At 33.5% G+C, this 20,303-nt stretch overlaps 2 protein-coding genes across 9 annotated transcripts in view; one reads left to right on the top strand and one right to left on the bottom strand.

The window, feature by feature from the left end:
* Positions 1–12,317, top strand: part of LOC120341451 (polycystin family receptor for egg jelly-like) — a 35,646-nt gene extending 23,329 nt beyond the window's left edge. For both annotated transcript variants that reach the window (XM_078120165.1, XM_078120164.1), the window contains exons 49-64: positions 664–824; positions 1,394–1,557; positions 1,894–2,207; positions 3,364–3,493; positions 3,684–3,928; positions 4,806–4,980; positions 5,470–5,756; positions 6,422–6,652; positions 7,217–7,415; positions 7,771–7,987; positions 8,386–8,465; positions 8,832–9,086; positions 9,566–9,634; positions 10,338–10,477; positions 10,788–10,830; positions 11,142–12,317. In XM_078120165.1, the coding sequence (XP_077976291.1) occupies positions 664–824; positions 1,394–1,557; positions 1,894–2,207; positions 3,364–3,493; positions 3,684–3,928; positions 4,806–4,980; positions 5,470–5,756; positions 6,422–6,652; positions 7,217–7,415; positions 7,771–7,987; positions 8,386–8,465; positions 8,832–9,086; positions 9,566–9,634; positions 10,338–10,477; positions 10,788–10,830; positions 11,142–11,284 (2,853 nt within the window). In that variant the 3' untranslated portion in view covers positions 11,285–12,317. The remainder of the gene's footprint in view (positions 1–663; positions 825–1,393; positions 1,558–1,893; positions 2,208–3,363; positions 3,494–3,683; positions 3,929–4,805; positions 4,981–5,469; positions 5,757–6,421; positions 6,653–7,216; positions 7,416–7,770; positions 7,988–8,385; positions 8,466–8,831; positions 9,087–9,565; positions 9,635–10,337; positions 10,478–10,787; positions 10,831–11,141) is intronic.
* A 601-nt stretch (positions 12,318–12,918) lies between these two features.
* The window catches only part of LOC120340709 (SLIT-ROBO Rho GTPase-activating protein 1-like), a 38,850-nt gene continuing 31,465 nt past the window's right edge, over positions 12,919–20,303 (bottom strand). For 4 of the 7 annotated variants that reach the window (XM_078120166.1, XM_039409050.2, XM_039409052.2 and 1 more), the window contains exons 21-24: positions 19,478–19,662; positions 17,834–17,887; positions 15,959–16,076; positions 12,919–15,596 (exon numbers count right to left, since the gene is read on the bottom strand). In XM_078120166.1, the coding sequence (XP_077976292.1) occupies positions 15,346–15,596; positions 15,959–16,076; positions 17,834–17,887; positions 19,478–19,662 (608 nt within the window). In that variant the 3' untranslated portion in view covers positions 12,919–15,345. The remainder of the gene's footprint in view (positions 15,597–15,958; positions 16,077–17,833; positions 17,888–19,477; positions 19,663–20,303) is intronic. The other 3 variants (XM_078120167.1, XM_078120168.1, XM_078120169.1) reach the window with 3 other exon arrangements.

Here is a 20,303-nt window from a genome sequence, read left to right as displayed (position 1 = left end):
TGTTTTACCATCATTTTTCCGAGAATCATGTGGTTTTCGTGTCCCATGGGAAATTCAAATGTGTGCTGTCCCATCCCATCCCATGGGACGTTTTCCATGGGATTCCCACATTCCCATGGAGAAGCCTGGATTTATATTATATATTAGTATATTTTACCCCCAAAATATTAATATTAGTAACAAATGGCTTACAGCCCTACATTTGTGAGTATAATTGAAACAACCTGATGGTTGGTGCATTGATACCACGTGTTAATGACTCAGCGTCCGAACTCTGGATAGTGCATAAGTCAGCCCGTGTCCATAAATAATATGTTATGAATTGAATACACAAAACCAAGCTGTTACGTCTTCGTGTTTTACCAAAACCCAGCTAAATGGTTACTTTTCTTGGGGCTTGTTTGGAACGCAGGTTATCCATTTCACCAAAAAGGATTCTGAATTGCAATTTATTTTATTGTTTCAAACAGTAAGGCTGGTTAATCGATAATTTAATTCCATACTTAATATAAATTTCTTGCTGCAACGTAACAAAATTCTTTTACTCCAGATATTTTATCGACCAACGAAAAGTACATTCACTCGAGTTCAAAGATTGTCTTGCTGTATTCCATACTTAATATAAATTCCTTGCTGCAACGTAACAAAATTCTTCTACTCCAGATATTTTATCGACCAACAAAAAGTACATTCACTCGAGTTCAAAGATTGTCTTGCTGTATTTGTCTTTTGTTCTTGACAATGATTGCAAACGCAATGTGGTTTGAGAGTGGATCACGATCGGGAAGTAGTGGAACTTCGACTCTGAAAGTCGGACCCTTCGTGTACGTTCTAGCCCGAATTAATAATAATGATACCTATATGTGATGTGAATTTTAGTTCGATTTTTTTTAAATTTCTGTTTTACATGGAGAGGCACTGGTTCGCAGTATTATTAGGTCTTCTTATTTACTTTCTTCTCCTGGATAACATGTGCTAATTGAACATATAATTTATCCAAATAAATCTGATTTGCTATTTCCTATGTAAAATCACCGAGTTAATTAAAAATTCATAGCATTACATAAATTCCCTAACGCAAACGATTTGTGTAAAAAAAGTTGAAATGTTCCCTATGGTCCGCCTGTGGAATTATTATACTACTTTTTAACTGTTGCTGGTGGTGTTGCTTGGTAGTAAAGTTCATTTTCTGATTAAATACTTTTGAAATAACTACATTAGCTATAAGAAAAAAAATAAAGAAACATTGTTTACTAATTTACTGGCCAAATGCCAATGAAATGATATACAATGTATTTATTAGTGAAAATTTGACTAAAAGAATTCCATATGCAATCTCGTATTACGGTAAATGTTCCTCGATATTGATTTCAATTGTTCGGTTTCAATACAGAGTATCGCCGATACAAGTTTGGACAAGCTTTTGCAGTACATTGATGGTTGTTCCAGTAGTGACACTGGTTATGATGCTGTTCAAAAAAGCAAAAACTAAAGATCAAGAAGATTATGAGGAAAAAGAAAAGAAAAGAAGAGAACAAGCTTTAAATAAAATCAGGAGTAAGCAGTTTTTTATCAAATTAAACTTAATTCAGCTCATTCTACATTTGCAACATTCGACTTTGATGAAGTGCAATTTAACCAGCATTTTCCAAATCTATTTTCAGTTTAAAGTCATTTTTTAAATAAGGCAAAAAATGTTTCCACTAAAACGTTTAGTCAAATGACTGAATTGAGTGGTTCTTCGTATATAATAAACGAATAATCTGACGTAAATTGATTTGGTGTCATCATTTACATATTATTTTCAAGTACTAGCTTGATAATAAAACACGTTACTGACATAAAATAAGTAAACTGTTAAATAAGACATGTTTTTATTTGTGTGATTTTTAGAACGACAACATGCTAAAGCTTCAACATTACCAAACCCATCTGAATTGGTCGGTAAAGATGCGGTTTACACTATTGATGATCAAGGTAGAATACATGCCAAAGAGAAAACAAAAAGAGCAGCACTTCAGACTGTGAACACTTGGCCTCACTGGTGTGTCTACATAGCATGGGTGCTGGTTGTTCTTGCTGTTTTATGCTCTGGTTTCTTTGCCATATTATACAGCTTTGAATGGGGAAGAGTGAAGGCAAATAGATGGCTATGTAATATGATGTTATCATTCTGGCAATCAGTGTTGATTGTTCAACCAATAAAGGTAAAATTGTTATAACCCTATTTCAGCGAAGATATGAAATACTCATTTAAAACGTGTACCTATTTATGGTCATTTCAATTGAGTTTTTTTGGTATTTTTCTTTTGAATCATATCCTTGTAACGTGGTTATAATATTGTGACATGATCATTTCATTTGTCGTGATTATATCATTGTGACATATTATTGTGACGTGATCATATCTCATGTCGTGATTATACCATTGTGACGTGTTCATATCCTTGTTACGTGATCATATAATTGCGAAGTGATCATGCCATTGTGACGTGATCATATCACTTGTGAAGTAATCACACGATTATGAAGTGATCACATCATTGTACTATGGTCAAATCATTGTGACGTGATCATATTATTGGAAATGATCATATTATTGTGAAGTGATCATATCGATGTGAAGTGATCATGTCATTGTGAAATGATCATATATTATTGTGGAGTGATGATATCATTGTAAAGCGATCATATATATCATTGTCAAGTGATCATGTCATTGTGAAGGGATCATGGCATTGTCAAGTGATCCTATCATTGTGAAGGGATCATATCATTGTGAAGGGATGGATCATGACATTGTGAAGGGATGGATCATGGCATTGTCAAGTGATCATATCATTGTGAAGGGATCATGGCGTTGTGGCCGGATCATATCATATTGACGTGATCCTATCATTGTGACGTGATGCTATCATTGTCAACTGATCATATTCTTGTGAAGTGATCATACCATTGTGAAGTGATCATGGCATTGCGGCCGGATCATATCACATTGAGGTGATCCTATTATTGTGACGTGATCAAATCATTGTGACGTGATCAAATCAGTGTGACGTGATCATATCATTGTAAAGGAATCATGTCATTGTAAAGTGATCATATATCATTGATGGGTGATCATATCATCGTGACGTTTTATATCATTGTGACGTGATCATATTATTGTGAAATGATCATATCATTGTCAAGTGATCGTTTCATTATCAAATAATCTTTATATATAAATAAATAGATGTATAGACTCTTGTTTCGGGACAGTAAATATATATGTAAGTGCGCCGGCCTCCTTTGAGTCTAACTCGGCTAATATAGGTTTCAAATTAAAGCTGAAATTATGAACCACTGATTATTTTATTTCAGGTAATCTTCTTGTCCATGTTTGTAGCTGCAATTGTTCGAAAACCAGATGAACAAGTAATGGATTCAGTTCAAGACAAAGATGTTGATGAAGCAGAGCAAAAATTCATGAATCTATGCGCTGATAACATTGGTATTTATTACTCGTTACTTTTAGTAGTATCTCACCCAAAACTGGTTGCTTGCACAGTCTTGTTCGGATTAAAAGTCGCCTCAAGCGTCTCATGAAAAACTTGAACTCAATCTCCAACCCGCCTCGATATGCCCGTAGACTTTTATTATTTACAATTCGTTTTTATCTTTCATTGAAATTTTATTTTAAGAATCCGAAATGCAGCAAAACGAGCTATCTCCTCCAAAACCACCGAGTAAAAAGCGACTCAAACGCGCAAGAAAACTAAGAGCGAAAGAGCGAGCTATGTCCGATATAATTTGGGAGGTCGTAGTCTACTTCTTTTACATTATGGTTCTTTTGTTTCTTTGCCATGGCAATCGTGATTCAAAAGCATTTCACATTACAAATTCGATCAAGAAGACTTTTGTGAATCCTAAATATGGACTGCAATCGGTAAGTCAAAGATTTCTATCTTTTTTAAATATTCTATTCGTCTAACAGACATGCCGATTGAATTATCTTGAACTTGAATTCAAAAATGCTCTTTCCAGCTGTTATATAAGTATTCATTTTGTGTCGTGGGCGTGGTCGTTTGCGACCTATCTAAACGTGATATGAAATGTTTTATGCTTTTCATAAATGTAAGTGGAAAATAACAGCTAACAATATGCTGGCAGAGGCATATATATATACTTATGACGAAGGTATGTGTTGAAAAATGAGTGTAGATGTGCTCGGCACAGAGCGGGACATATCGAATCGAATAGTAAATTATTAGAATCCTTTCAAAATTTCGAATCGCCACTATCTTGTTTTTTTTTTGTTCGCCAAAGGTCGAGGCGAATTCCTCATTTTTTTTATTTGAAGCCATATTTTCAAAAGGCCATTCTGACATAGGAAAGTTTTCTTCCTGGTGAGTTAATGATGAAACATGTTTCTCACTGTGTGCGACAATCAACGAACTGAGTTATAGATTCTCTGTTTTCACTAATTTATCTGTCTGGAAGAGTCATTACAATAAAATAATTACCTAGAATTGCACACCTATAAAGTATTCGACATTCGATTCGAAAGAATATTCAATTCGATTCTGAAGTCGGTAAGTATTCGAAAATGCCCACCCCTACTCAGCACACATACATGTAAAAGGTATGTGAGTTAGCACAAACGTGTGATATGATTTGTGATAAATCTGATTCTATCTAATTGATATGATAGAATTTATAGTATTTATTTTCTCATTATTCTTGGAGAGAGGTAAACCGACGAGACAACATAACTGTATAGTCAAGTGCGTTATGGGAATAATTAACCATATTTCCTTCTGTAGGTGAACAGCGTTGAATATTTCTGGAGATTTATGAACGTTACTTTACTTCCCAATTTGTACCCGGTGGCTTGGTATAATGGTGATCCAAAAACATGGAGAGAGCGAAGTTTTCTGGTTGACGAACAATCTTATAGAGTTGGTCCCGCTAGAATGAGACAAGTTAGAGTGAAAGCATGTAAGTTTAAATTTTTTTAGGGATTTTATTGACTCTCGCACTAAACGAAGTTGTAGACAAGCAGTAATGTATTCTTGAAAGGGCCTGAAGATATACTACAATCTGATCGTGGTAGTTGATGGTAGTTGGATAAATCTGCCATTAACTAACCATTGTGCATATCTTTCTCATTGTACTGCGTTCTCTCATGGGCTTTTTCATTTATGTGTAATTTTTTATTAGAACATAACAGTCTTATAGAGCTATTCTACTTGTGTGGGGTCGCAAAATTGTGTCGTAATCCAAAAAATCGTCAATGAGGCACGAAAACACACTCCCATTGTGCCCAAAATAAAAACAATTCAGAGTTTCTATGTCATTATAGTTTTCTTCGTGCATTAAAAACCACGCACGTAATCGACATTTAACATGAAAATCAATCAAACCGACTCCAAAATCTAATAATTTATATCCTATAAAACTTACCTTTCACTTCTATTACCTTACAAGCTGCCTGTCCGCACTCATCGCCATCTCAAAAGGAGTGCCGGGCACAATACTCCTTATTCAACAACGACGAAGTTGACTACGTTGCAGGATGGGTTCCATTAGATGATGTTCCTCTCGATCAACGACCCCAGCCTGACCCAGACGACGAAGAGGATGCCCAGGAAGACCCGCTAACCCTAGCATGGAAATACAGAGATTGGGAGGAATTAAATGGGATGCCGTGCTTTGGTGAACTGACTGCATACCCAGGAGGAGGTTATTCTGCTGAATTGGGCGTTAATTATATGGTGAGATTTAGTCTTATATACAAAACCTAGAAAAAACTAAGATTGTAAAGCTAAATTTTGATCGGAGGTTCAAAGGTTTGAAAATCTGCTCCACAAACTGCTTGTGTTGTTCAGCAATACTTATGAGTATTTAGGTTTTGACTTACCCCTTGTTGTGTACATACCTCTAATTTGACTATACATAGACAGGGATTGGTAAAATAAATGAATATTTCTACCGATGAGGTGAGCATGCCATCGCATGAAACATCTCTCACTATACAATAGGATAAAGTTTTTTATATTTATCACGGGGGAAGATGAAAGGCAATATGATCGCGTCTGATCTGATCCATGATCTGACGAACATGTGCCCTCATCCGGTTACCAGTCCATGGATGAGTATCGGAATAGTTGACCAGGTAATTCGAGATGCATGGGCTTGGCGCTTGAGGAAGCCCTAAACCGATCAGCAGCAGTTACGTTAACCACCTCACGACGGGGACGAATCTAGCTATACCCTCACACAATAATATATTCCGTGGAATTGAATCTGCGATTCCGCTTAAAATAATCAGGAGGGCTTTGGATATTGTGATGTGTTATTCGTCGATCTGATATTAGTTTAAAACATCGGATATCTGGAAATTCTGACAATTTTTTTAAACACTTATTTTAATCTCCAGACTGGAAGACTAATTATGGATCAGTTGTATCAAGATGTATGGATAGATCATCGCACTCGAGCCGTCTTCACGGAATTCACTGTCTACAATCCCAACGTCAATTTATTTACGACAGTCAATCTCATTTCCGAGTTTCCGCCAATGGGCGCTGCTGTGCATTTTACAAACGTTGTCAGCTTCCGATTGTATCATTATGTTGGATCGTTTGGAACTCTTGTCGTATTTGCTCAGGTTACTTTAATTAAAAACTGACGCAACTTAAATGTATTGAACTTTATCTGATAATTGGTTTATCACCGATAGTAAACTCAACTTTCAAAATTTTCCTGGTTTTAATGATTAATTTCGCTTTTACACCAAAATTATGCTAATCCATTCAAGGATGTCACAAAGTATTAACTATTTGATTTTTTTTTGTCTCTCTGTACGCTTATGGTAGAACTACCTTGAGTACTGAAGAAATCAAATCTCGACCAAGTTTCTAAAATTTGTCAAATAGTTATGTTCAAAACCGTTTGGTATATCTCCTTCCAGGATAGAGGTATATAAAAACACAATTCCTCCATCACAATTATTTGAATACGCCATTGCTCTAGTTGGGTATAGTCATGTCCATTAGATCCCAACCGCCATTTGAATGATCCCCTCGCAGAGAGCATGATGCCATACAGACAGTAGCTTTGATTCTTCTCAGGTACAAAAGGAAAAACTCGCCAATCAAGTGTGTAAAGACTTGTTTTCTTTTCGATGTTTTCAAATATTTCTAGTTTTAACAATATTTTTCAACATTTTTAGGCGATTTTTGTCCTCCATCTATTATACTCAACATACAAGAGTATTAAATTGTTGGTTCAACTGAAAAAGAAATTTTTCTTCGACCCTTGGAATATATTTGAATCTATTATTGTTTTCTTTGATTGGACGATCGTTGGATTGTCAATATTACGTCATGTGATGACAGATAAAACCATAGCTGCTTTCCATGAAAATAAGAGTAAGACATTTTTTGTAACATAATTGATTGTTGACAAAATGAGCAAAAATAAAATTCAGCTTTGCATTTTGGCTCATGGTTCAAAATCAATGATTTCTTTTTTTCATTCCTATTGGCCCTCTAACTATGACATATAATATATATCAGTTAGAGATCACTAGTTTAAGTTACTATTTTCTACTAGAACCAGGGCGCGAAAAATAAAAATGTTTTCATTGATTAGGTATAGAGCCTCATTTAGGGCGGCAGTATGTGGTCCTAACTTACCATGAGAATCGTACTCAAATTTTGTTGTATTATTGGATTACCATCTAGTTGTCATCGTTGCATGCATTACCGTCTTTCGTTTTCGTAGGAAAGTACGTGAATTTCCAGCAAGTAACCACAGTGGATTCATTAGTCGGATATGTTCTCTCTATATCTGCGTTCATGGGAATCCTTAGATTTATGAAGCTCCTGCGTTTCAACAAGAGAATCGGAATGTTATCCTCCGTATTAAAATATAGCGCAAGACAATGGCCTGGATTCTTTGTACTTGCTGCTGTGTTCTTCATATCGTTCGTTCATGTTGGGTCAGTATTTTAGTATTTGTTTGTTTAAAAGTATATTGATAGCTTTAACCGTACATAGCATACATCGGGCTCGCTGTGTCTTTTAATCCGGGCAGGCTGATGTTACCATATGTTTGGGTGGTCAATAAATAACCTCAGTTTGTGAACAACATTTAGAAAATAGCTGTATAATCTTACATCACACTATGAAAGATGTCGTCATAATGCCTATTTAGCATATAAGAAGAATGCCAAAATGGCCCCTAAATAACATAATATACACTAAACTTTAGTATCCTAAATATCAAGTTCAAAATATCTAATGGCTTAATTTTGATTTGGTTTATAAAGTGTCAATTTAGAAACTTGAGATTGTTAGGAATAATAATATTATTAATTTTCGTTTATTTTCTTCACAGCTATGTTGTGTTCTGTCCTTTCTTAGATGACTTTAAGAACCTTTTGTCGACTGCTGAAACCATGGTGGACACAATGATGGGTATGAATGGATTTATAATAATAATAAAATCGTTTTGTAATTGTAAACACTTATACATAATCAGATATGGCGAGTTTTGGATCGAAATTTTCTCTGTGTTTCAACTGAAAGTTTATTTTATCTTCTTGTTGGGAAGTACTATGGCTTTCCCAAAATAATATTTTTCTTTTTATCAGTAGTCGCTTGTTTAGAGTCTGTTTGAAATAAATGTAAAAAAATAGGTAGAATTTGTGGTACCGTTAAGATTCCGCTCTTATCGAAATCTGGTATATTTATATGATAATGTGGCTGACACGCAGACATACAAGTGAGAGTGAGTCTTATGGTACTATCAAAAATAGTAAGAATCATATCTAAAATTTTCAGGTCGTCACACCTATCCTCTGCTTCGTGAGACATATCGTTTCTTCGGACCGATTTACTACTTTGTGTTCTGTTTTCTGGCAACCTTCATTATCATGAATGTCTTGATCGCCATCATTGGTGAATCTCATAAACATACAAATGCTGATTTAGAAAAAGCTAAAAATCAGTATGACGTCATTGATTTTATGTTGAAAAGATTCATGAAATGGTCTGGAATAGGAAGATATATGGGTGGAAGAGGAAGCGGAAGCGGAAGTAAGATAACTACATTCAATAAATATATAACGATTTATGCTTTTGTGACCACTAAAGTGCTAAGGTTTTTGAAAGTTTAGTATTATTGTGGTGCATTACATGACAGTAAATGCCGATTGCTGCAAATGTTGAGATCGTAAAAACGGCAATGATTTGATGAATATACCCTAGTTTTGGCAAATGAAAACGCTGATAGTAAAGTTATAAAAGCTCACAGCCAAACGCGTACAAAGGCTGTGAGTTTTTCTGAAGGACGTTTAGCCGAGCAGTTGCCTATATATTTAGATCATTTAAACAGCACAAAATATCCTCCGAATTATCGAATTAGACATACTATATTTTTTATAATTTATTCACCAAGAAAAAAAATATTTTCAATCTTTTTCGAATTAGATCTTTATCAAAACTATATAATTTTTAGCAATATTTTGACATCACATTTTTTTGATCATTTTTATAAAACTTCTTCCGTTTTACAGAAAAACCAAGCAAGGAAGAACAAATGAATGAAACCTTGAAAGCAAGTCCAAGCGGTGATGTTGTTGCAGGTTATTGTTAATGTTTTTCATCATATATATTTGCATGTCTGATGGTCGTTTCTTTGGCATTGACGATTTTGTGTTAACGATGACGTAACAATTAAAATTTAACCAGTCGCTCGGACTCTTTTCACGCAGACCGAAAGTTTCAAAGATATAATCGTTTTTGAAGTTTATTATATAACATGTTTGCAAAATTTAATTTCAGCTCAATCGTAGCAATCACGAAACCTCTGCGATAGTTTAGTTTAAGCTAAGATTAGTTGTTACTACTACGTAATGTGAGCTTCTTGGATATTTAGATGCAAAATGGTAAATTTGAGAATGTAAAACACATTGCACCGAAGCGAATATATATATATATATATATATATATATATATATATATATATATATATATGAATATGATGAACAAACAAACTAGTGCAAGACTAACGAAATAGACATTAAAATTTTCGTGTTGGTAAAATAATTTGGGGGAGGGGGCAAGGGGCAGGATGAATCTATTGATTTCAAGCCTGTAGTTGCTTATACAAAGCCTTCTTTGTGGTGAAAGTTTGGAAACACTCCATAACAAACGCACTGAGTTGGGGATCAGAATAATGTAAATTCTTTTCGATTTTATGACACCACCGAATCTATTCAATATTTGGCGTACAACTGAATTTGCAAAAAAAAAAAACATCAATTTTACTTGAATTTTCGTTTCAAGATGACAACTCGTCAGAATTCGAACGACCTAATCAAATGATAGAGTTTCAAAAGAAATTGGATGAATATGCTTATGATCTTGAGAACAAATACAAGAAATTGCTTTCGTTCGATGAACTGAGAAACGAAGTTGTCTCCGAGGTTGGTTACCATGTGTATAAGCTCCTTGCAACATCTCTTGCCAGTTAGAGCTTGCTCGCTATTTGGTATGATTGTATTGATATTAAATTATGCATAAGGTTAAAAATCATTTTCAACTTATTATAACTACAAATCGAGTTACTTTTAAGGGGTGAGCAAGCACATGTTTCTCAAAATAGTAAATTCCCTGTTTTAATTTTATATGTAACATCTGAACCTTAGATTGAGTTTTTTTAGCTTTCTTTTAATTTTTAGTCGAAGAGTTTTTCACAGCATTTTCATTCAAAAAAATTCTTATGTGTTTTTTTAGATGAAACTCGCGCGTGATGAGCAGAAGCAGAAACTTGATACAGGTAACGTGATTTTTCTGTTTTTTGCATTAAATTAAAATAAGTCTTCCGTTATTTTAATCAAATTACGTCACATACAAGAAATAATGCATTGTAGATATTAAACGAAAACGTTCCGAGCAAGAAATACACATTTATTTAGCACGTGCTTAGCAAATTAGGCTTTATGGTGTAAAACGTCTTCGGCAAGATCAAAAACATTTTTGATAGTTTGGCTATTTTGATATTCGATGTTGTTGGGCACATGCCGTAATTTTCCAAAAGGTCACATGACAAATTTGAAATTTACTATAATATCGAATCCATGCTTTTAGAAATGGCACATGCTTACCGCCGACGAACAACGACCACTCAGCGCGATCCATCAGCTTATTCCAGACCAGGACCATCTAACGTCCGCACAATATCTGGCAGACATAGTGACACATCATCAATGTTTGCTGCTAAGCGTTACTGATTAACAGTAATCTGTATCACTATTAAAAAGTAATCGTAAATTCAGTATTTTGGTGGGGTTTAAATATCGTACAGCCTATTTTGAATGTATGTTTTAACGAGTTTTGGACAGGTCTATTTTCATGCTGTTAAGTAAAGCCACATATGTGATTTAACGCGACTCGAATGGATACAAATTCTACTAACAGTTACCAGTTATCGAAAAACTGGTAAAATACATGGTTATGTTATATTCGACCCATACACAAAAACTATTTGAATCAGAGTAGCCTATATATTGCAAGTTTGGCCTTGAGCGCATTTTTGAATGACTTTTTCTATCACTATTCAAATTTCAAACTTTTTTACGAGTATGAAACTTATGTGAATTAACCAATATTTGTTTATAATAGGAATATTTTGCTAATTGAGCTGTAGATCTGATAATTTCCGCGATGTATCTAAAAAACGTAACAAATTAGCGATTTTTTTATAGTATAAGCATGATTGTTTTTGATGTTGCATGAACTTATTAACGTAACGTAATCAAATAATTGTTTTGTATTGGAAGCCGAGCAGGGGAAGTCAGTCTTCATGATAACGACAAGATTTGAAGTTAAGTTGGAGTCAGAGTTAAGCCCAGGCCACGCTTGTTTTTAGTAATTAGCAAGACCCATTAATCGTCGATTACTAGAACCTATGGACGCTTTTTAAACATTGTTATCTGTACTCGATTAATGTGGCTATTTCAGCTTCGAGGTCTTCTTGAACATCTAAATAGAATGCCACTTTGGAGCCTGTATAATCGGATTTGATGTCTAACAAGTGCTCCTACTTGCCACTCTAACTAGACGACAAAAGTTCAACATGTTCACTACTTTACGTAAACTATTTTATGTGGTGTTGATAAAAAAAAATCAATAAATGGTTGTTCTGTATTGTACTCTTTTTAATAACGATTTGCTTGGGAGGGATACAATGATAACCCTTTTTTTCAGTACACATACGGACGCGACCATACATAAGTTACAAGTGGAACCTTATTTTCCTTCATACCAGAGGAGGTTTCTTCGTAGACAGTACATCTTTACATCGATCAATAGTGATAGCTTTTTAAAAATTACTATGGAAGAGAGGGTTGGTAGCTCTTGAGAGGTTAACGAACAGGTCGTCAGTTTTCTCCAGGGCTAGAGTATCGACTCAAACTGCGGAATTCCAATAAAATCTGATAATAAAAACTTATTCAAGCCTCTTGATGTGAATGTTAATCGTCTTAATTTATTTTAGTTCCTGTAGACTGTAGAGAATGGGTTTTCCATGGCCTTCTCTAACGATCATGTTAAGTAATCAACGCCTAACCATTACAAAGACGCATCGGAAAGCAATAATTGGTCAACTATACCCAACATGATCAGGTACCCAGATTGGAGGCTGTGGCGTTTCTTCATAGTAATACCCGCCTTATCGAATTTCCCCTTATTCGGGATAAATATGAAAATCCATATCGGAATCACGCACTGGCAACTGCAGGATAAATCTTAGATCGCCTATCTTTTTAAAGTAATCAGTCTTGCAATGTTACCTCTTCTTTTCCACAAGGTACACGACGAGTATAGAATGTTATTATAAGGACATGTGAACGAAGAATACCGTGAATCGACTCGATAAATCCAGTTTATTGAAACATAACTCTGCTTCAAAGAAGCAAAGACAAAATAACTGTAATAATATCAATAATAGTAAGTATATAGAAATACTTGCAAACACCCAACATAGGCTAGATTTAACAACAAACAACAAAAAATAATGACATAAAATTAAGAGATGCATTATGAAACATCCTCGATCACACATGGGCACAAGCAAAATCACCCATAGCCTCTTAAACTGGCCGTGTATATATAACTTGCAACAAGTACATTAATATATGATAAGGCCTAACAGAAATAATAGGTTAAGGCCACCAAAATAAATTTATACAAAATAACATTCGTCTTAAATGGAAAACAAGATACATCAATACAAAAGTTGACCAAAATGGGAAGTTACAATGGAATACCTATGAAGACAATTCATTCAAATCTTACATGCAGATAAGACAATGATTACTAGATTGATGTTAACACTTAGTTTAAAAGAATAGTTCTGATTGGCTCTAATTAAGAATTCAGTATTTAACAGGGTGCATGTTGTAGATTCAGTCATGATTATCATATATCACATTTATGATACAAGAACAGAACTCTAACCATCAAAACCGCCCAAAGGAATTTTATTACAGACGCAATACAAGAGAAACAATATGCAAGTAGCGTGATATCAAGTATACTCACGTATGACATAATAAAATTGAGTACACTACCTCTGAAATTTATGACAGACTTGGAAAGTAAAATATACTCAATACAGAAAAGATAGAATAAATTCACCAAGCGATAGTCTGTAATAGTACAAAACCTTAAAAAATGAGGTTATAACCAAACTAATACCTTAAAAAATGAGGGTATAACTAAACTAATGCCAGAATACAAGAACTGTAGTTCCACAATATAGCATGGATTGTTTTTACAAAATGAGAAGCTAATTGTCTTTGAAATTTACTAGAGTTGCTGCAAAGGAAACAATGGTGATCAAAGATGAGACATATGGCTTGATGAGTTTCGTGAGTGCTTAAAACAACCAGATGTTGAAGTGAGAACCCAACGTGCTATTACAAAGAAAGAGTAATTTAAGGTGAATATTAAGAAGGCAAGACAAATTAGAATGAACAAAACAACATTGTTGTTGTAAACAATAATATATTACCTCAAAACTAACTATAATATAACTGACATATTTCATTAACTATACAACAATATCTTCGAATACTTTTGATCTGTGTAGAGTAGGTAGTTTTTCTACGAACAATTTTTTAACGATGGAGTGAAATTGAACAATCATTATTATATTAGGCAGGAAAAACCTATCTTAAAAAAAGAAGAAATATCAACCCTCATCTCAGATGAAGTGGAAAATTCTTCAAACATTCGAGATGTCTTCAAGGGGTTAATAATTATTCTATGATAACTTATAACGATTATATAATAGAGCTACCATTTCATAATATTTTCTCTTTCAAATTTCATAAAATTTGTTGAGTGAGAAATGCAGAAGCTCCTTAATGGAATAACATCCACTAGCAGATTTATAAGCATTCATGGCAGATTTAGAATAATATTAAGCATTTGTAAGAATATCACAGCATGGCTGCATGCATCATGATCTGGTAACTCTTCCATATGAATGATCTATGAACACTATCTTCATTTCTGATTGATAATTTAGAGATCGATGAAAAACTCAAAACGATTATAAAATAAACTATCATCACTAGTTTAACATAACAAAAACAAAACTTCAACCATAATAATAATCTGAACAACAAAAATTAATAAAAATTCTTTAATCTTATCTCTTTTGATAACACATTAAGATGATAAAAATGGAACTGTCTAAACTAAAGCAAGATGTGTAAGATAAGCGAGTACTTGATGACAAATGAATTAACACATTATGTAATAGAAAAACGCAAAACACATATTGGGCCCAAGAAGAGTGCAACAATTTTCCCTCTGGATTTGTCAAAACATATTTTGCAACACTTATGAATAAGTCTATAAGGAATGAAGTACAATTATTAAGTTCAAATGGGACTAAATGATAAGCCACCAATTTCTACTAAATCAAAATTCAAACATGAAAACATATTCATCTCGTAGTTTTTCGACATCGAAATTCACTTCTTCATTATATGATTACTGGAAAAACATATCATCTATGAACTAATCTTGATAAGTGCCATTAGTTTACGTAAGTAAAGTTAGTTCACCTAGAAATAAGAATATGAAATAAAAAAAACATCCATTTATAATAAAATAGGTTCATGTAGATTTGAAAATTTTCAACCAGTGGCACTTCGTAACCAAACCCACTCTGGTCTTCGGACACTTTTATCCAAGCGTGAAGTTTTTGTTTCATTATGAGCCTAGTGATAGCCTTATACAGTTCACTCTATTTCATCTTGGTCAACTTAAAAAAAATCGTTCAAAATTTAACTGAATTTTTTCGTTGTCCTTGTTTCATCACCCCGACTTTCATTGCAGACCGTGCGTTTACTGATTGGCTAGGTAGAGATTGCGCAACCGCGAAAGGAGAGTAGCGTCCCTCGTTTTCAATACTGTTGTTATTATTATTGTTCGCCCCACTGGTAATTTTCTTCAATTCTGCGGCAGTGTTGATTCCAATTAAACGTTCGCCACGTACTGATCCTCCTTTACGAGTCGGCACTCGTCCTGCTAACAAGACATTACAAATTATTTAGTTGATTTAAAATTCAGAGTTTGATTATATTCGATAATCAGTGTCGCTGTTCGATTACCAGTATTGGTTTTTCGTGTCTCCCCTCCCCCTGGTATGCCCATTCTTAGGTTTATCCTATTTAATATATCAAGTGTATTTTCAGTTCGAAGAAAAAATGAATTACTGAATACTAATGAAAAAGGTATTTTCTTTTGAAGTATACCAATGAGCAAAATCAGAGAATTTATTCGTGTAAAATTTAAATTTTTGAGTATGTCATATCACATTTTTGGAAAATGACTGCGGAGCAAGTTTTAAAAAATGGTATAATGTGAAACTCAGATTGATTAATTCCTACCTCCTCTCGCCTCAAGAGTATCTCGAACAACATCAGGAGTATCTTTATGATGAGATGGATTTTTGAGTTCTATTGCTTGTAAGTCATCTAAGGCAGATTTCATTGTTGATTCGATGTCCTGTAAAATTGCAAATGACGATAATTTGTAACCAATTGTAGTAAAAATAGCATAAAATTTTCGACCTCCTGAAGTATGTGCACCAAGACGGCGCACAACCTGAACTCACGTTGTGTACCAGGTTAGGGTTCAGGTTATGCCACATCTTGGTGCGCATACTTCAGAGTCGCCAAATTTTCAATATACGGACGGTCAGGAGGTCTATATTCATTTTAGGTACTGAAGATAAAACTCTACCTAATTCCTCAAATTTATTGTAATATAATTTACCTATTAAAACAGATCACAGGTGATGTCCAAAAAGAATCTAACATTCGAATTAATTTGAAAATAATTATATTCGAATCTCAATTTTAGAAATAATTAGAATGGTTCCTATTGAGAAATTATAATTTTAGCAAAGTTGTCCAGTAGTCGATTGGGAAAATAAATATCTAAAAACTGTAAAAACTAGAAAGCCATTCAAATCACGTTTATCTGCAGCAACGTGACAAATTGTATATTCAAAAATTTTGTTTCAGATTTTATTCAGAACAGTAGATTATATGCTTTGACCATCTCTGCTCCGTTAACTCAACTCCATTAGCAATGCAAAAATATAACGAATTCCACAAATTTATTTAGTATCCAAATTTTTTCTATATATGCCTCCTACAAGCAAATGTGCTAGTTACTCAAAAGGAAACGCTTCCAGCATAGAGATGCTGAAAATATTAATGAACCCAATCTAATAATCAGAAATAATTATTAAACATAATAAATCTGTAATGAAAAAATATATGCATGCATGAAGCAGTCCAAAATACTAAATCAATGGCAATACATGTTGAAAAAAAAAATGCAAAAACAGAAAATATCCAATGAACAATAACTAATATATAGCGTGCTATAACTTGCATGAATTACAGTTACGCGACAATAATATATATTTGTAATCAGGTGGACATGCAGATTATCCACTACTGATTAATACATGGCTGATGCATGTGCAACAACAAGGAATATGCGTTCATTTAGTTTGCTTTGAATTGCAACTCATATTCTGCAAACTGATTTTGTTTAGCAAATGATTTTAAAAGCATAATTGATTATCGAGGAGTGCGGTTTTTGATGGGAAAGATAGTTTCAGTATCCTAGTTTTCGTATCTACAAAATACTTCGACCAAAAAGAAAACCAGCGATAATTATTTTCATAAGTATTTATGGGCAAAGTGTATTGAAACCTCAATTTCAACTGATAACAGTACATCAAATAGATACATACGGTAAGTACTTGGAAAATTGTCTAAATACTATATAGTACAATCTGACAGCGTTGTCTACCAAAAACTACCATTTACAATTGGGAAACTTGTGATTTCTAATGGCTAAACAAAACTAAATAGTAACAGGTTTATTACAAATAAATATGAAAATATTATATTTTTGACGAGGATATTACTTTTACAGTGCGAACCACTGGTTTGACTTCTGGTGAATAGATTTTACAAACTGGACCCTGGCATTTTCTATGAAATATATATTGCAATTTCCGCTGTCAGAGGAGATTTTAAAAACCGAACATAAGATAGTTGGTACATAGTACATTGCATAAAATCACACATTCAGAACATTTCGCCAGCAACGCAAGCTTGAAAATATCAAAATAATTTGAAATTAATAAACAAAAAGAACTTAAATTCATAACACAGAACAGGCATGAATTAAATGCAATGACAAAGCAGACAACGATAATCAAGCGAGCAGATAATTCTTACAGATTTTTTTCCAGATTCAAGCCGGATACGTGGTAACGTTCCGTAACCTCTTGGCTAAAATTGAAAACAATGGATTCTATGAAACTAACATACATGATATCACTACAAAAAATTCTTTTTTTTCTATGATTAAAAAAAAATAATGGAAAATGTTTGCCTTTTATAACAGCATGTGAACATATATATATATATATATATATATACTTTCAATTTTGCTGAAAATATAGCAGCATCTTCATGATGGATGCAAAACTATAATGCCGTCTGAAAAATTTATATTGCCATTGTGGACAAGTGGCAACATTTTATTCGAACACCAATAGCAAAATAATCTGGTTCCATTATAGATCAACGAACAAGATACTGATTAATACCACCGTAATGAGAATAAATCGTAAGTCGGCAGATGTGAGTGCACAACTGTACTTACGAGAATAAATATTCATTTCTGTGTATATCATAATGTGTATTTTCCATATGTATATTTTAGTTGTATGAAACTTCAGAATGATACTATTTTTCAATTTGGTTATGAAAAATTTAGATGCAATTCAAACCTAAATGTAATTTTTTGTAAAAATTTTTTGTATATCCAGCTCAATCTTAATCTGATAAGGTAGAATACTAGGAGATTATCTAACTATTTTGACATAAGCTTCCCTACTGCTACTGAAAATGCAAAAATATTCACACCAATTAATTAATCAAATCTTCAAAAATGTTTTTAGTAATATTATCAACCCTAATCTTTTGCTTAGCAAATTATATTTTGACGTCCTTTGGAGAATTCCTGACCAAAAAGGTTAAGAAGCAAAAGCTTCACACTTCGAGCTAAAACTTTTGCATAGAAGAAGACAGTATGTAATAGAATGAAGATGACGAGCATTCACTACTTAACCTTTGCACCAGCAGCCCGAGCAGCTTCAAGAAAAGTGTCTCTCATTGCAGCCTGTTTTTATTATAGAGTGGAATGAATTCGGTAATTTCAACTTATTAAAACTTATTTTTAAATTTCTAATATTTTGATGATGAACAATTTTGTGATGATGATAAATTTATTCTACGAATAATATAAAATGCTACAAATCTTGAAAAAAGCGAATAATGATTTTTTCAATATCAATATAATGTATAATTTACAAGAATAAATCTACGAATTTAGCACTACTTTCATTATGAAACATGCATTTTAATAATATACTTTTGAGTCAAGTCTTGATTTATCAAAGACCGAAGTGACTCAAGTCATCTTAATACAATGACGTATTCATACTCAACCAGTGAGATATAGCTCAGTGATTGGACTCAGTAAAGACAAATAAGAATTTAAAAGCAAAATCCTGGAATCAATATCCTTTTCTTCTTTCTGTGTTTAAATTTTTCATTTTTCATAGCAAAAATAATGACATACTTTTGAAAGAATATATCAGCTTCAAATTATCTCTTGGAATAAACAGTTGTAACAACAAGATCTATATACATTTCTTGCGCTTGCTCAAAGTTTACAAGAATTCAATTTGAAATGAAGCTACAAGGGATCTTTGATTTTAAAGATCTATTTCCACAAAGACACACATAACTGATGAATTTGATAAAATTGTCTCACAACCTACAAAAAAAAATCGCAAAAATAGTCTGACATACTTGAATAGTCCCTGGATCAATTCCAGCTGAATTGCTAGTACTTCTTTTAAACATTGCGACACGTTCCGCAACGGACATTCTCGATGCCTCACTACCAGCAGTTGGAGATTCATCAATGCTACTCACTCCACTCTCCTTGAAGGAACTTGACGCACTGAGACCTGTAGTTTCGGATGCTCCTCGGGCTGAGTGAGAGAGAGAATTTGATTAACTATTCAAAAAAATATTACTGTACTATTAACAGGGATCACAATCATGACAATGCTGTGATCAGTGTCTCTTAAAAATGGCTCAGTCAAGAAATCACTGGAAAAGTATTAAAGAGTTAAAAACATGGTTGAGCAATAAATTATCATTTTGAGCTTTCTATCTATACCAGAAAATAAAAAAAAATCAGATTAGCATTTGTTCGGAATTTAATTAAAACTGAATGATAGTACATTCTATTCAAAAAATGAGATGCACTTGGAATATTCAATTTTTAATGTAGGCATTTGTTGGTCACCTTGAAAAACTTTCACATAAAGTAAATGATAGCATATTCTCTCAAAAAATGAGATGGGAGAATTGGGAATATTTAATTTTTGATGTGATCGTTTTTTTTTTCAAATATTTATCGTGTAAATGGTCAAGTTAAATAACTGTATAACAAAATGGTTCCATTACATTTGAACCCACGTACATTTGAACCCATGGCAATTGCACCTGTATGCTATTGCACCTATGGAATTTTTTTGTTGTACGAATAGTTGAACCCACACTAACCCTAACCCATGGGTTTTAGCACCCGCATATAGATTGAACCTGTGGATATACACATGGGTTC

Source organism: Styela clava, chromosome 14, assembly GCF_964204865.1.
Source record: "Styela clava chromosome 14, kaStyClav1.hap1.2, whole genome shotgun sequence".
NCBI classification, from domain to species: domain Eukaryota; kingdom Metazoa; phylum Chordata; class Ascidiacea; order Stolidobranchia; family Styelidae; genus Styela; species Styela clava.
Note: the sequence above shows the minus strand (reverse complement) of the source record. Positions and strands in the feature narration are given on the sequence as shown.